This window comes from Larimichthys crocea, chromosome XII (assembly GCF_000972845.2).
Source record: "Larimichthys crocea isolate SSNF chromosome XII, L_crocea_2.0, whole genome shotgun sequence".
In the NCBI taxonomy this organism is placed as follows: Eukaryota; Metazoa; Chordata; class Actinopteri; family Sciaenidae; genus Larimichthys; species Larimichthys crocea.
Window position 1 is genome coordinate 21,811,309 of NC_040022.1, and position 18,237 is coordinate 21,829,545.

Below are 18,237 nucleotides of genomic sequence, written 5' to 3' on the forward strand. Positions count from 1 at the left end.
GCGCATCCAGGCAGTGCCTTTGAATGCCAATTCACCGTTTTTTTAAAACCCAATATTGAGCGAGCTCTCACTGGCTTCTCTGAGAGAGTCCGACCTGGAATCAAGCATTAACATTATGACGTTAAACTAATTTTTCTGTTCAGGAATGCAGTAAAATTTGACATTGTAAAAACCAAAGAAATAATAAGTTGCTGTTACTATTTTTATTGATTTTCAGTTTTTTGTAAAACAGTGTTTATCAGTAAACAATAATTTTATCATATTAAAAATCTTTAGTGCATTTTCTAAAAAGATCATTATTTTGGGTTAAAGGGCTTGTTTAACATTACAGACACATTTCGTATTACCAATGCGTGTTAATTGTTGGGGCACGTGGCCCCATAACTTTACCTATGGGTTGGTGCTCTAATATATTTAAGTACTGTACATTTCAATAAAATGTTTTTTTTCCAATTTTCTTCAAAATTAAGTTTCTCAATTATAAACCACCTACCATATTTGAATTGGTCTTATCGTTTAATAATCAGACATCTTTGTGAACAATGCCTGTCATTGCACACCATTACAGATCGTAATGATCACAGTAATTAAGCTCAGGGCAGTCACGCGATCAATTAAGGGCGCTCGCGAGGCGTGGTCAGTGGGGTTCGTCGTCAAGTGACAGGGTGTGCAGGTCGAGGGAAAAGAAAATACGAAGAAGGTGTCCCGTGCTGTTAAAATGTTTAGCCGTCTTTAGGACTTTTTTGGTTTGCCTGACCAGTTTCAGGTTGTTTGAACTGGTGGGAATACAGGAATATTTTCATCGGTGGATATTACAAAATCACAAACAGCATGCTGTCGAGATATTGTGAAGCGTGTCAAAATCCGGTAAGATTAGTGGGGTCATTTTCAGTGGCTATCGCACGTGGCCAAATGAGGGTGTTTTTTTTATTAGAAGTCTTTTTTATTGATTCACACAATTTTAACACATGCAAGATGTACATAAATTCTGGGTATTAATCTCAGGTTACAGTTCATTCAATCATCATCATTGGCATAACCTATATATATATACACACACAATACCTTTTCCAGCAACCTTTACCTGCTACATATAGTGTTCCATGAAAATACTCCTGCTACTAATCCCTTAAGTAATAATGCAGTAATTCACTTAGCATCACACAACATTGCATCCTTACTGAGATAAGAAAAGGGAAATTAAACTAATTTTACAATAAGAGAATAATAATAGGACATCCAAAATTAAACGAATAAATTCAGAAATTAAAATGAAAAAGAAAGAAGAAAAGGTGCTAGTGTTCGTGATTATCATCTTGTTATTGGTTTCCCCAATCTTCTTCAAATTTCCCAGTTTTCGTTGCAATCTTGCTGTATGTAGTTTTTTTCCATAGTAAATAACCTTCTTTCTCTGTCTCCTCCCACTGCGTTATATGGGGGGGTTGTGGTTTCCACCAGAGTTGTGATTCAATTTTTCTTGCTACAGAAGCAAGACTTTCACTAGCAAAGTATGTTTAACCACAGTTTCTACTCATGTGGTGAATTGAAAGTGTTGTTGGATGTATGGGTTTGTCGCTCTGGCATTGTTTATGCTGATGTATTTTCAGCACTTCATTTGTTTCAGGTGGTGACTGCTGCGCTATGTCACTACATTGTATTTGTGGTTTACCAACAAGAATGAGAGGTTTCACCAAGCAGGTGGTTAATTGTTATCTTCTTTTTCTAAAAAAAAAGAGATAATAATTCTCTGAAGAAGCCCAGAAATTTGCTGACCATGTAGTAAATACTTGTATCATTTGATTTCTGTCTGATCCAAAAACAAAACATTTGAACAATGCCAACCACTGGAATAAGAAAACCAGCTGCCGCTTTGTTTCACCAAAGGAAAAGTCATGAGAATTATCGCTGCTGGCAGCAGCAGGCCCTCGTGGTATCGATGTGTGTGCATCGTGGGCTTTTTTTTTTTCCTTCTTCGCCCCTCCTCTTGTCTTGCATAACGATCAATAAGACCGCTTGATATTCATGAATAAAGTTAATCATCATACAGATGCTGCTGCGAGCCCAGGCCAGTTTGATACTGTACCTCTTCGAGCCTAAGGTTTTCTTTTCTTGTCCTAACCGCCAAATGTTCTGTGTTTCCAGCGCTGAGAACGGTCCAGTTGAGGTGAGGAGAGACAGATTCATCTACACACCCTTCTCCCCGTCTGTCGAACCACCAACCCCCTCCGCTCATCCACCTCTTCCACATCCAGCAGCGGAGCGACGACCTATAGCTCCCGCATAACTCCTGACTACTCCCTCCAGATCTTTTCCCCCTCGGAGGTCCGCGCACATCCACGTTCCCAAAGACCGGCATGAGGCGCTTGAGTGAACAGGGGGTCGTTAACCCTGACAGCAGCCTTTCCCGTCCACAAGAAATCTCCATTGAGGTCTCCTCTAAGCAGATTGACAATCAACCAAGTGCGGCAATCGCCCGCTTTGGCCTCAAACGCCTGGGTCAGCCTGAACAGTCGGAGTAGTCCCCTGGACAGCTCCTCCAACTCCCATCTCCAGCCCAGGCTCCAGCCCACAAACAGGCGGCAGAGCTCAGCAGGACAAGGCTCCCAGTGAGCCCACCGCTCCTCTCCCAGGAGGGTGAGCCCAGCTGTCCTCAGCCCAGTCTCAAGGAATCCCTAAGCCCCTCAGAAGAGCAGAGCCCCCGTCCCGATCCTCAGCCCTGTGAGGGGGCCTCCAGGAGGCCCAGAGATGCCTGTCTTCAGACAGCAGGCGGTTTGGTGCCAACAGAGCGCGGTGGAGAACAACAAACCACCCGCCTCCTGCAAACCTAGTGCCTCTGCCCTCCCTGGCGGAGGCACGGGTGGAGAGGGTGCAGTCCCTCGTCACACAGAGCCGCCCGCAGCCTCCGACAACGAGAGTGAGTAACTGCTCGGCTTCAGGATGGTCTGACTGATGTACGTTGGTAGTAAAGGTCGAACATGAGGGGTGTATGGAAGTGGGGAAACGGTGTTTTCATTTATTAGCCGCAGTGTTGGGGGTGGTTTAAAGACACACTTGACTGTCCTCCCTCAGGCCATTCTTTCTAATCCAAGGACCTTTGCGACAGTTTGGCAGCAACTGTGATGAAATCACTGATCTTTACTTTCCATGGTGCTGCTGTTCACATGTGTAACCTAATATACAACGAACCCTCCAGCTTGTTGAGGCCTCAAAGACACAGGCGTATATCACGAATCGTACATCACATTTAAACAATAGTTTTACCTTGATTCACACGCTATTCCTCCTCTTTCTACGCACCAGTCTTGTCACGCCGCACACCGAACACCGTCAAATCCAACTGGAATTGATCGTCAATCACGAAACGGAGCTCTGTAATTCAGTTTTGACACAATATGAACCTTGACAGACTTTATTTTGTATTTGTTTTTCAGGATTTCTGCTCTTAAAAAGAAATTGTATTCAACCTACGAGGCAGCTGGGAAGTAACAATAGCAAACCATAAAGAGCCAAGCTTGAGTGAGCTTCAGTAAGTCTAGACTAACTGTGAATGTAGGTCAGGGGGTTGATGATGAGAATCACAGGGCTGCTCCCAGGACAGCCGTTTAAAAAGAACTCATATAGGCAAGCAGCTGAAGAGGGCTCACTCGAACTGGTTGAATCACTGTAAAAGTTTTGCATGTGTGCTGAATCTGCAGTAGATGCATAGGCTTCCTTCACTGACATAATTAATAATTAGTTAATGTTCAGATGACGTTGACGGCAAATTTGGTGGCTGCCGCCGGTGTTTGTGTCTTTTGTTACGTAAGACGTTGTCACTACTATTCCTATTAACCTGTCCTTGTCTAGACAACACAGAGTCAGTCTTTACTTTTCAGCTAATACTGACTAACCTCCCAGACATGCGGTACAGAGATGATGCCAAGCTCAAACTGGTATCAGATGTTTTTGTAGTAACTTAGCGCCATAACTTTGGTTTTTACTGAGGCGAAACTTCAAGAAATGCCTCATAACTGTGGTGAGATACCGAATACTGGTGAGTCATTGTTGCTGGACTAATCTCTCCATGTAGATCAGGTCAAGAGTGGAAGAACAAGGCTCTCGAATGTTCTCTGATTGATCGTGTTGTCCCACAACAAGGCATTGTATGATTGGATGGAGACGTTTGTTATATTTTTTTTTTTTTTTTACCTTAAATCTACAGTGTGCAATCATGGCAGGGTTGGTTAACAGTCAAATAACTACCATGACATTCAGTAAGTGATTCCATGCTGTGGATATTTCTCATCCACAGTGGATGAAAACTGATCTTTACAGTTATCCCATGACCTTTCTTTTAGCGCCACCCTCAGGACAAACGCTTGCATGATTAGCTGACTCACTAGGCATGTCTATAGAATGCCTAAATTGTCAGTGTGTTTATTTCATCAGTTTCTTTGCTACTGTGGAGTGTGATGACTTGCAGCATGTGCAAGGCTGGGTGTTATGGAGCATAAGTTCCACGGTCTCAGTGGCATTGTCGTGTTAATTCCCAAGTATGCTTCAACAGAGGCTGAGCTTGTAACGGTAGGCAAATATGTTGTTTGTTTGTGCTGGTTTGTATGCAGTGGCTTTCAATCTCCACCTTTCATTTCCTCTTGCAGGTTATTTGTGCCTGTCTCTCTATGTGTGTGTGTGTGTGTGTGTGTGTGTGTGTGTTGTGTCTGTTACTGGAGACAGCTGTTGCTTATGGGCTCCTCTCACTGGTTGGAGTAGTATCCAGGCGTAGGCGGCTGGGAGGTGATACATTCCAAATCTGGAGGTCATAAAACACAAAAATAGAAAGCCTCCAATTTCCCCTTTTTTTTATGCTGTTGTGTTGCCGCTCCGTGTGTCTCTCTCTCTGTTCACTGCACTTCCTAGCACACAGCTAGGGGTTTTGATTTTATTTCTGCCTCTTGCTGAAAGCGTTTCTTTCCGATTTCCGTTTCTTAGGCACCACAGCATTACTGAATCTGTCAGCAATGTACAAGGTAAATTTTCTGATTTGTGGGAGAACGGGGGAAGGGAAATGAGCAAGGAAAAGTGAGAGGATTAAGTCTCAACTTCTGCCACATTTGGCTCAGATTACCGCTTTCCTGCTCAGTCGTCCATGTGTAGGGCGGGAGGCCTGCTAGAAAGAGCTTAGGAAGAAGAATGGAGGAGGAAAGGAGAGAGAGAGAGAGAGAGAGAAAGACAGGAGGTCGGGGGGCAGAAGGCAAAAGGGAGAGAAAATGGAGAGGACACATAAAGTGTGCGAGAAAAAAGAGTTTCCTGTAAAGTTCGTCTGCAGGGAGAAAACAAAATGAGAAAAGCCCACTGTAACCTCGAGTCATTGGGAGAAAACTAAACCGACAGACCACACGGCTTTGACACATGCCCAAAACTACAATTTACTTTCCATTTCCTCAGCAAGTACACACAGCACAGATTGTGGCAAATTCTTTTTTTAAAGTATTTATTTTTGCATAAAACATTTGTATTTTTTTTTAGACGGAAAAACTGGGAATGTTTTCCGTTTCTATCTTTTGTTGTTTTCTTTTGTTCTAACTTGTGTCAGCACTGTGTCCGGTGGGACGCTGGCAGTGTTGTTTTTTTACTGTGGTGTCCCATTATATATTGCCTAAGGGCTCATGTGATATGATTTACCTGCCTCTGGCTCTTACTTTGTTTTTTGCACATCAGTGCTTATGTGCACGTGTACTGTTCAGCGTATACATTCATCCCACACAGATGGCACGGTAAAGATGTTCTTGCCCGTGGGAGAGTGACGGATGAACACGCTGATGAGCGATAAAACTGGTTGTTTTCGTGGCGCTGCAAAGTACAAGGCGCTGCAATGACATGCTCTGTTTCGGTTGATTTGTCGCTTTAATGATGAGCAGCTGTATCGAGTTGTGTGGCGTTTCAACAGGATGTGAGCTCATGTTAGGCACCACACACCACACACACACACACACACACACACACACACACACACACACACACATTTATCCGTTTTGTACTAGTTTCCTGTCCCTGTGTTTGACCTTGATTTATTTTGTCTTGGCTGTCAATATATCTGGGAAACTTGGCTAACATTAAATAAAGATGACTGGTTTGAGGAGTGGATTTGATAATCGCTTTTGCTGTAGTGCAGCATCATTCTAGTGTTTATGACGTAGCATTGCTTAATTTTACTGAGCAAAGTATTGCTGATGTTTTTGCTTTCCAAAACTGTGCACGTTCAAACTGAACTTCATTTTCATCTTCTCACCAGTACCTGTAGCCAACACACCAATGCAAACCCAGTGAGTGTTTTGCTTTAGTTCTATGTCAGACTGAACATTGTAATAAACAGGCTAAGTGAACACAGTTACTGTATGTCAACCACCCGATTAAGTTTCTGTTGAACGGAGTATTGTGACCTGACAGGATCCAAGAGCATAAAAATGCTGTTTATAGTTGACTTCCTTTTTTAATAAACTCTTGGCTTATTAAAGGCATACTCATAGGGAATTAATTTCTTATAATTATGTGTTATGATTAGTAAATATCTATTTTCATCAACTAAAATGTATCATAATTGTCACATTCGCACTTGTAAGACCAGAATGTCAACATATTCCATCCCGATACCATCCATGTTTATTGTCGCTGACTTATTTTTGGTAATTCAAGTAATTCAAGTAATTATCTCTGCCAGTAATAAGCCTGAGGGAGGGTTATGAGTTTGGTTGTGTGTACTTGCGGGAATGTTTCATGTATGTGTGTAACCGATAAACAGTTTTGATAAATAAAAAATAAAACTACTCATTATAGGGTAACATAATGATTCTTTTGTCAGGTGATTTACCACTAATGTATTTATGAATATTATATTTGATTTCTGACATATTCTGTAAATGGAGCCCCCTAAATCTGACACACTGAGTCAGCAACAGTTTTTAACGGTGACTCACTATGTTATGATCTGCGGGTCCTGCTGAGTGCTATCCTAGTTTCACCACATTAAAACAGTATTCATCTCCTTCACACAAACAAAGGTCTTTTGATAGGCCTGCCGGAACTCGTTGGAAGCGAGGACTTGTGCATGTCACAAGGTGGGAATGTGTTTGCACATCTCACTTGTGCTCATCCAGTTTCTGTTAACATGAAATAAAACACGGACATGGATCTGACTGACACACAATTTAATAAACCATTCTCAAGAAAGCATACAATTTTATAAGACTTTTTAAAGCTACTTGTTATCACTGAAGGCTGTTAAATTCATCAATCAAAGCAAATTACATTCAGCAATCATTTAAACTCCTCTTCATGGTATAATAAAATGCAAGCTGTCATCATGTTTTAATTCTTTGTGATATTTTGTCATTTTTACAGGCAGATAATCCACCAGATGTTGTTTGAAAGTATTTACAGCAGATTTGTTAAACAGTGCCAAAAGTCTGCAGGTTTTCAGTCCAAGCAATCATTTCTCAACCATAATTCACTGATCACCTCCTCCTCTGTTGGAGATGTGCTGATCACTGATTGGTTTACTTTGGTCTGACTAGGACTGAAATACAGTTGAATGGGTGATCTTTGAAGTATTTAGCTCAGTTTTAAAGGTCCAGTATGTAAAGATTGAAGGTGAGAGGAAATCAGCAACTGCACAACTAGATACCTACACACTGGACCTTTTTTAAGTCGTGCTGGGTTTACAGTTCTCAGCATCGTTGAAAAGCACCACCAACACACCTTTTTGTTTAGAGAATATCCAGGAACTCACTCATTTCCTGTGATATGCATTGGAAGAAATACATGCAACTACTAAAACTACTACTACTACTACTAGTAGTAAGACACAGCATGCAAAACAACAATCACCGCAATCATTTCGTCTGCTTTCCAATCTGTTGCTGGTTTGCCATGTGCTGTTGCTTTGCAGTCTGGAGCTTTGTTGGTTATACCAGGTGTTTCTTCCATAGAGGTTTATGAGATCACTCACTGAAAACCCTCTGATCTGTCTCAAAAGGTTAGTAGTGATCTGGTAGGTATGAACTTGATTATAATGCTGTGTGATATACACCTGGTCTACTCTCCGCAAAGCTCCGTTCTGTTCCTGGACTCGAATTATGATCCTGTCACTGTTTCCTTCTTGGGCGTTGCGAACATAAGATGGAAATTGCCTGGACGTGTCTGTATAGACATTTCCAATAGTGTAGTACCGGTATCTCCAAGGCAGTGGGTCCAACAACTCCTCATAGTTTCCGTATATGTGAGCCATAATCTCCATGGCTTAGGTCAAGTTCAGATAGACATCGTTAGTGTTGATCTCAACTGTGTTGGCAAACCCGTGGAGCAGCAAAAGACTGGACTTCAAATCGTCGATTGAATCAGCTTTTGTACAGCTGACCACGGAGGTCAGGCAAGCAGCAGAGCTACACAGCAACTCAAGACTCCTCCTGACATCTTCATCATCCTGTTGAGATATTTTAAAAGTTATTGACCACACTATAAACCAGGCATGTCCAAAGTATGACCCGGGGGCTAATCACGAGACACATAACGCTAAACATTAACTCTAAGGACATACATACTGGTGTTATGTACCTGTAGATATAAAATATACTTTTTGATAGATCGTGTGAAAGACAGAGCAAGAGTGATACGTTTTAAACTTAATGTTAACAGACTTTGCATTACTCATAATAAGTCATATTTAAAATGAACATGAAGTTCAGATTTGTATCAACTTCTGCAAGTTTTAACGTGTTCCATACAATTATTATTCTGGTTATCTGACTTCCGATGTGAAAGGACAGGAAGAACTGGTTTTTAGATTTGTTCAGCTGATTGGCTTAGATTTGGTTACATTGTCATTTTATAGAAAATGTAATTGTGACAAAAAAATAAATTGTGTATCAGTATGTTACTTTATTGGTAATTTTTTCATCTTTTTCCGGCCCTCTTTTAAAGAAGTTTGGACACCCCTGCTATAGATGCTCAGTCCATACTGTCCATACCTTGTAACTGGAGAGCATCAAATGATTATTTTTATGATTTGGTAAATGTATTTTACTATCAGTTTTTATTTGATAATGGGCCATTCTGAAAAAGTTAATCTCAAGTAAATATGAGGCTTCATCAGTCTAAGTTCATTCATTTAAATTAACGTCTTCCAAAGTCTTTTTAGTGCAAAATTCCCTCTCTGTTTCCTTGTTGAGGTTTGCTGGAGGGATAGTAACACGAAAACAAGAGAACTCTCACAGAGAATACTTGATAAGTACGTCACCATTCATATAAAATTGTGTTAAGATGAGGCAAAAACTAGCGAACAGAAATAAGAGCTCACCTGTGTTCTGCCGTACGTATCTGAATCCTGCGTTTGTGTGCGAGCAGGCAGTGAGAGCGGTAATTATAGTTCCTCGTAATGAAACTGAAAGTGTTGCTGTGGTTACAGTTTCATAGTACAACTGTTTGGATGAAACTTTCCTTTGTATTCAAGAGAAGCAGTACTCCCTGTCTGTGTTTGTTGGCTTTGCAGAATTGCAAAAAGTATTATTTTTATTTACAGTACTGGGTCAAGGAGTGGAGTAAAAGTACAAGTGCTTATCAAAAAACTGACTTGAGTAGAAGTTGAGTGTTCTTTAAACATCATACTTAAGTGAAAGTACTAAAGCATTCAAATGTTTTTGTTAAATCATAATAATGACGAATACTCCTTAGAAATGTATAAGAATCAGTGTGGGACTGCCCCACCCTGAACATTTTCTGCAGACTGTCTTGTGCATTTGTAGAACTGTTCCTCTTGCAAGAATAAAATGACAAAACCTTTAAAGACCAATTGATTGATTCAAGATCCTTATTTTGTGTCGGTGAATTGCTTCCCAGAAATTTCAGCAACACATGAACATTGTAGCACTGTAACATTAGAAGTTGTGCCTTAATAAATTTTTGAAATAATAAACAACAGTTTTTTTTTTTACATACTTCTACTTGCAATACTTAAGTACAAAACATTTTGAATGCTTTAGTACTTTTACTTACAGTTAGTATGGTGTTTAAAGGACACTTCAACTTCTACTCAAGTCAGTTTTTTGATATAGCACTTGTACTTTTACTCCACTCCTTGACTCCAGTACTGTAAATAAAAATAATGACATTTTTGCAATTCTGCAAAGACAAAAAACACTGACAGGGAGTACTGCTTCTCGTGAATACAGAGGAAAGTTTCATCCAAACAGTTGTACTATGAAACTGTAACCACAGCAACACTTTCAGTTTCATTTACAAGGAAACTATAATTACCCGCTGTCACTGCCTGCTCGCACACAAACGCAGGATTCAGATACGTTACGGCAGAACACAGGTGAGCTCTTATTTTCTCTTCGCTAGTTTTTGCCTCATCTTAACACAATTTTATATGAATGGTGACGTACTTATCAAGTATTCTCTGTGAGAGTTCTCTTGTTACTATCCCTCCAGCAAAACTAAACAAGGAAACAGAGAGGGAATTTTGCACTAAAAAGACTTTGGAAGACGCTAATTTAAATGAATAAACTTGACTGATGAAGCCTCATATTTACTTGAGATTAACTTTTTCAGAATGGCCCATTTATCAAAATAAAAACTGATAGTAAAATACATTTACCAAATCATAAAAATAATCATTTGATGCTCTCCAGTTACAATGTATGGACATGTATGGACTGAGCATCTATAGCAGGGGTGTCCAAACTTCTTTTAAAAGAGGGCCGGAAAAAGATGAAAAAATTACCAATAAAAGTAACATACTGATACTGATATACAATTTTATTTTTATTGTCACAATTATCATTTTCTATTAAAATGACAATGTAACCAAATCTAAGCCAATCAGCTGTGAACAAATCTAAAAACCAGTTCTTCCTGTCCTTTCACATCTGAAGTCAGATAACACAGAATAATAATTGTATGGAACACGTTAAAACTTGCATGAAGTTGATACAAATCTGAACTTCATGTTCATTTTAAATATGACTTATTATGAGTAATGCAAAGTCTGTTAACATTTAAGTTTAAAAGGTATCACTCTTGCTCTCGTCTTTCACACGATCTATCAGAAAGTAATATTTTATATCTACAGGTACATAACACCAGTAGTTATGTCCTTAGAGGTTAATGTTTAGCGTTTATGTGTCTCGTGATTAGCCCCTGGGTCATACTTTGGACATGCCTGGTTTATAGTGTGACCAATAACTTTTAAAATATCTCAACAGGATGATGAAGATGTCAGGAGGAGTCTTGAGTTGCTGTGTAGCTCTGCTGCTTGCCCTGACCTCCGTGTCAGCTGTACAAAAGCTGTATTCAATCGACGATTTGAAGTCCAGTCTTTTGCTGCTCCACTGGTTTGCCAACACAGTTGAGATCAACACTAACGATGTCTATCTGAACTTTGACCTAAGCCATGGAGATTATGGCTCACATTATTACGGAAACTATGAGGAGTTGTTGGACCCACTGCCTTGGAGATACCGGTACTACACTATTGGAAATGTCTATACAGACACGTCCAGGCAATTTCCATCTTATGTTCGCAACGCCCGAGAGGGAAACAGTGCCAGGATCATAATTCGAGTCCAGAACACACTATGGGGAGCTATGCGGAGAGTAGACCAGGTGTATATCACACAGCATTATGACCAAGTTCATACCTACCTGATCACTACTAACCTTTTGAGACAGATCAGAGGGTTTTCAGTGAGTGATCTCATAAACCTCTATGAAAGGAACATCTGGTATAACCAACAAAGCTCCAGACTGCAAAGCAACAGCACACGGCAAAGCAGACAAAATGATTGCGGTGATTGTTGTTTTGCATGCTGTGTCTTACTACTAGTAGTAGTAGTAGTTTTAGTAGTTTCATTTATTTCTTCCAATGCATATCACAGGAAATGAGTGAGTTCCTGGATATTCTCTAAACAAAAAAGTGTGCTGGTGGTGCTTTTCAATGATGCTGAGAACTGTAAACCCTGCACGACTTAAAAAAGGTCCAGTGTGTAGGCATCTAGTTGTGCAGTTGCTTCAATCTTTACATACTGGACCTTTAAAACTGAGCTAAATACTTTCAAAGATCACCCATTCAAACTGTATTTCAGTCCTAGTCAGTACCAGAGTAAACCAATCAGTGATCAGCACATCTTCCAACAGAGGAGGAGGTGATCAGTGAATTATGGTTGAGAAATGATTGCTTGGACTGAAAACCTGCAGACTTTTGGCACCGTTTAACAAATCTGCTGTAAATACTTTCAAACAACATCTGGATGGATTTATCTGCCTGTAAAAATGACAAAGATATCACAAAAGATTAAAAACATGATGACAGCTTTGCATTTTATTATACCATGAAGAGGAGTTTAAATGATTGCTGAATGTTATTTGCTTTGATTGATGAATTTACAGCCTTCAGTGATAACAAGCTAGCTTTAAAAAGTCTTATAAAATTGTATGCTTTCTTGAGAATGACGTTTATTAAATTGTGTGTCAGTCAGATCCATGTCCGTGTTTTTATTTCATGTTAACAGAAACTGGATGAGCACAAGTGAGATGTGCAAACACATTCCCATCCCTTGTGACATGCACAAGTCCTCGCTTCCAACCGAGTTCCGGCAGGCCTATCAAAAGACCTTTGTTTGTGTGAAGGAGATGAATACTGTTTTAATGTGGTGAAACTAGGATAGCACTCAGCAGGACCCAGCAGATCATAACATAGTGAGTCACCGTTAAAAACTGTTGCTGACTCAGTGTGTCAGATTTAGGGGGCTCCATTTACAGAATATGTCAGAAATCAAATATAATATTCATAAATACATTAGTGTGTAATCACCTGACAATAAGAATCATTATGTTTACCCTATAAATGAGTAGTTTATTTTTATTTTATCAAAACTGTTATCGGTTACACACATACATGAAACATTCCCGCAAGTACACACAACCAAACTCATAACCTCCCTCCGGCTTATAGCTGGCAGAGATAATAACTTAAATTACTTGAATTACTTGCTGAGACCAAAAATAAGTCAGCGACAATAAACATGGATGGTATCGGGATGGAATATGTTGACATTCTGGTCTTACAAGTGCTGAATGTGACAATTATGATACTATTTTAGTTGATTAAAATAGATATTTACTAATCATAACACATAATTATAAGAAATTAATTCCCTATGAGTAATGCCTTTTAATAAGCCAAGAGTTTATTAAAAAAGGAAGTCAACTATAAACAGCATTTTTATGCTCTTGGATCTCTGTCAGGTCACAATACTCGTTCAACAGAAACTTAATCTGGTGGTTGACATACAGTAACTGTGTTCACTTGAGCCTGTTTATTACAATGTTCAGTCTGACATAGAACTAAAGCAAAACACTACACTGGGTTGCATTGGTGTGTTGGCTACAGGTACTGGTGAGAAGATGAAATATGAAGTTCAGTTTGAACTGCACAGTTTTGGAAAGCAACAAACATCAGCAATACTTTGCTCAGTAAAATTAACGCAATGCTACGTCATAAACACTAGAATGATGCTGCACTACAGCAAAAGCCGATTATCAAATCACACTCCTCAAACCAGTCATCTTTATTTAATGTTAGCCAAGTTTCCCAGATATATTGACAGCCAAGACAAAATAAATCAAGGTCAACACATGGGACAGGAAACAAGTACAAAACGGATAAATGTGTGTGTGTGTGTGTGTGTGTGTGTGTGTGTGTGTGCGTGTGTGTGTCTAAACATGAGCTCACATCCTGTTGAAACGCCACACAACTCGATACAGCTGCTCATCATTAAAGTCGACAAATCAACCGAAACAGAGCATGTCATTGCAGCGCCTTGTACTTTGCAGCCGCCACGAAAACAACCAGTTTATCGCTCATCAGCGTGTTCATCCGTCACTCTCCCACGGGCAAGACAATCTTTACCGTGTCATCTGTGTGAGGATGAATGTATACGCTGAACAGATACACGTGCACATAAGCACTGATGTGCAAAAAACAAAGTAAGAGCCCAGAGGCAGGTAAATCATATCACATGAGCCCTTAGGCAATAATCTAATGGGACACACAGTAAAAAAACAACACTGCCAGCGTCCCACCGGACACAGTGCTGACACAAGCTAGAACAAAAGTAAACAACAAAAGATAGAAACGGAAAACATTCCCAGTTTTTCCGTCTAAAAAAAAAAATACAAAATGTTTATGCAAAAATAAATACTTTAAAAAAAGAATTTGCCACAATCTGTGCTGTGTGTACTTGCTGAGGAAATGGAAAGTAAATTGTAGTTTTGGGCATGTCGTCAAAGCCGTGTGGTCTGTCGGTTTAGTTTTACTCCCAAATGACTCGAGGTTACAGTGGGCTTTTCTCATTTTGTTTTCTCCCTGCAGACGAACTTTACAGGAAATCTCTTTTTCTCGCACACTTTATGTGTCTCTCCATTTTTCTCCCTTTTGCCTTCTGCCCACCGACCCTCCTGTCTTTCTCTCTCTCTCTCTCTCTCTCTTTCCTCCTCCATATCTTCTTCCTAAGCTTCTTTCTAGCAGGGCCTCCCGCCCTACACATGGACGACTGAGCAGGAAAGCGGTAATCTGAGCCAAATGTGGCAGAAGTTGAGACTTAATCCTCTCACTTTTCCTTGCTCATTTCCCTTCCCGTTCTCCCACAATATCAGATATTTACCTTGTACATTTGCTGACAGATTCAGTAATGCTGTGGTGCCTAAGAAACGGAAATCGGAAAGAAACGCTTTCAGCAAGAGGCAGAAATAAAATCAAACCCCTAGCTGTGTGCTAAGGAAGTGCATTGAACAGAGAGAGAGACACACAGAGCGGCAACACACAGCATAAAAAAAGTGGAAATTGGAGGCTTTCTATTTTTGTGTTTTATGACCTCCAGATTTGGAATGTATCACCTCCCAGCCGCCTACGCCTGGATACTACTCAACCAGTGAGAGGAGCCCATAAGCACAGCTGTCTCCAGATAACAGCACTACACACACACAGATAGAGAGACAGGCACAAATAACCTGCAAGAGGAAATGCAAAGTGGAGATTTGAAAGCCACTGCATACAAACCAGCACAAACAAACAAACATATTTGCCTACCGTTACAAGCTCAGCCTCTGTTGAAGCATACTTGGGAATTAACACGACAATGCCACTGAGACCGTGGAACTTATGCTCCATAACACCCAGCCTTGCACATGCTGCAAGTCATCACACTCCACAGTAGCAAAGAAACTGATGAAATAAACACACTGACAATTTAGGCATTCATAGAGCATGCCTAGTGAGTCAGCTAATCATGCAAGCGTTTGTCCTGAGGGTGGCGCTAAAAGAAAGGTCATGGGATAACTGTAAAGATCAGGTTTCATCCACTGTGGATGAGAAATATCCACAGCATGGAATCACTTACTGAATGTCATGGTAGTTATTTGACTGTTAACCAACCCTGCCATGATTGCACACTGCTAGATTTAAGGTAAAAAAAAATAAAAATCATACACAAACGTCTCCATCCAATCATACAATGCCTTGTTGTGGGACAACACGATCAATCAGAGAACATTCGAGAGCCTTGTTCTTCCACTCTTGACCTGATCTACATGGAGAGATTAGTCCAGCAGAACAATGACTCACCAGTATTCGGTATCTCACCACAGTTATGAGGCATTTCTTGAAGTTTCGCCTCAGTAAAAACCAAAAGTTATGGCGCTAAGTTACTACAAAAACATCTGATACTCAGTTTGAGCTTGGCATCATCTCTGTACCGCATGTCTGGGAGGTTAGTCAGTAGTAGCTGAAAAGTAAAGACTGACTCTGTGTTGTCTAGACAAGGACAGGTTAATAGGAATAGTAGTGACAACGTCTTACGTAACAAAAGACACAAACACCGGCGCCAGCCACCAAACTTGCCGTCAACGTCATCTGAACAGTAACTGATTATTAATTATGTCAGTGAGAGGAAGCCTATGCATCTACTGCAGATTCAGCACACATGCAAAACATTTACAGTGATTTCAACCAGTTCGAGTGAGCTCGCCTCTTCAGCTGCTTGCCTATATGAGTTCTTTTTAAACGGCTGTCCTGGGAGCAGCCCTGTGATTCTCATCATCAACCTCCCTGACCTACATTCACAGTTAGTCTAGACTTACTGAAGCTCACTCAAGCTTGCGCTCTTTATGGTTGCTATTGTTACTTCCCAGCTGCCTCGTAGGTTGAATACAATTTCTTTTTAAGAGCAGAAATCCTGAACAAATACAAAATAAAGTCTGTCAAGGTTCATATTTGTGTCAAACTGAATTACAGAGCTCCGTTTCGTGATTGACGATCAATTCCAGTTGGATTTGACGGTGTTCGGTGTGCGGCGTGACAAGACTGGTCGTAGAAAGAGGAGGAATAGCGTGTGAATCAAGGTAAACATATGTTTAAATGTGATGTACGATTCTGTGAATACGCCTGTGTCTTTGAGTGCCTCAACAAGACTGGACGGGTTCGTTGTAATATTAGGTTAAACACTTGTGAACAGCAGCACCATGGAAAAGTAAAGATCAGATGATTTCATCACAGTTGCTGCCAAACTGTCGCAAGTCATTGGATTTAGAAAGATAGGCCATGAGGAGGACAGTCGAGTGGCTCTTAAATCAAAAACACAAACAGATGAGGCTAAAATGAACAGTTCACTTCAATAAACAATAAATAGTTCGACCTTTATACACAAGTAAAAGAATATAAGACATCCTGAACCGAGCAGGTACTCACTCTCTGTTGGTCGGGCTGCGGGCGGCTCTGTGACAGGTGACTGCACCCTCTCCACCCGTGGCTCCGCCAGGGAGGGCAGAGGAGCACTAGGTGCAGGAGGCGGGTGGTTGTTGTTCTCCACCGCGCTGCTTGGCACCAAACCGTCCTGCTGTCTGAAGACAGGCATCTCTGGCCTCCTGGAGGCCCCCTCAACAGGGCTGAGGATCGGGGACGGGGGCTCTGCTCTTCTCTGAGGGGGCTCAGGGATCCTTGAGACTGGGGCTGAGGACAGCTGGGCATCCACCCTCCTGGGAGGAGCGGGGGGCTCACTGGGCCGTGTCATGCTGAGCTCTGCCCGCCTGTTTGTGGAGCTGGAGCTGGAGCTGGAGATGGAGTTGGAGGAGCTGTCCAGGGGACTACTCCGACTGCTCAGGCTGACCTCAGGCCGTTTGAGGCCAAAGCGGGCGATGCCAGCACTTGGTGAGTTGTCAATCTGCTTAGAGGAGACCTCAATGGAGATTTCTGTGCGACGGGAAGAGGCTGTGTCAGGGTTACGACCCCCTGTTAACTCAATGCGCCTCATGCCGGTCTTTGGGGAACGTGGATTGGAGGACTCCGAGGGGGAAGATCTGGAAGAGGAGTAGTCAGAGTTGCGGGAGCTTAGGTCGTAGCTCCGCTGGCTGGATGTGGAAGAGGTGGATGAGCGGAGGGGGTTGGTGGTCCGACGAGACAGGGGAGAAGGGTGTGTAGATGAATCTGTCTCCTCCACCTCAAATGACCGTTTCAGCGCTGGAAAACACAGAACATTTGCGGTTAGACAAGAAACAGAAGAACCTCTTAGCTCGTACAGATGTTTACACTGGCTGGCGCTGCGGCAGCAGCATCTGTATGATATTTAACTTTATTCATTAATAAAGCGTCTTATGATCGTTATGCAAGACAAGAAGAAGAGAAGAAGAAAAAAAAAAGCCACGATGAACAAATCAGATACCACGAGGGCCTGCTGCTGCCGCAGCGATAATTCTCATGACTTTCTCTTTGGTGAAACAAAGCGGCAGCTGGTTTTCTTATTCAGTGGTGGCATTGTTCAAATGTTTGTTTTGGATCAGACAGAAAGTCAAATGATACAAGTATTACTACAGGTCAGCAAATTCTGGGCTTCTTCAGAGAATTAAATCTTTTTTTATTTAGAAAAAGAAGATAACAATAACACCTGCTTGGTGAAAAACTCTCTCATTCTTTGTTGAGTAAACCACAAACAATGTAGATGAATATGAGCAGCAGTCAGCACCTGAACAAATGAAGTGCTGAAATAAATCAGCATAAACAATGAGCAGACTGACAAACCCCTGCATACAAACACATTTCACCACAATGAGTAGAAAATGTGGTTAAACATCACTTTGCTGCTGAAAGTCTTGCTTCTGATAGCAAGGAAAATGATCACAACCTCTTGGTTGAAACCACAACCCCCCAAT

General features: G+C 41.1%; 1 protein-coding gene and 1 long non-coding RNA gene across 5 annotated transcripts in view; one reads left to right on the forward strand and one right to left on the reverse strand.

Annotated features, from left to right (window-relative positions):
• Positions 1-18,237, reverse strand: part of LOC104929807 (septin-9) — a 95,232-nt gene that overhangs the window by 45,993 nt on the left and 31,002 nt on the right. For all 4 annotated transcript variants that reach the window (XM_010744419.3, XM_010744420.3, XM_019261886.2 and 1 more), the window contains one exon: positions 16,781-17,548. In XM_010744419.3, the coding sequence (XP_010742721.2) occupies positions 16,781-17,548 (768 nt within the window). The remainder of the gene's footprint in view (positions 1-16,780; positions 17,549-18,237) is intronic.
• LOC109139204 (uncharacterized) lies at positions 10,276-12,513 on the forward strand. The gene is made up of 2 exons (XR_003463400.1): positions 10,276-10,351; positions 11,241-12,513. It is a non-coding gene; the product is annotated as an uncharacterized LOC109139204 (long non-coding RNA).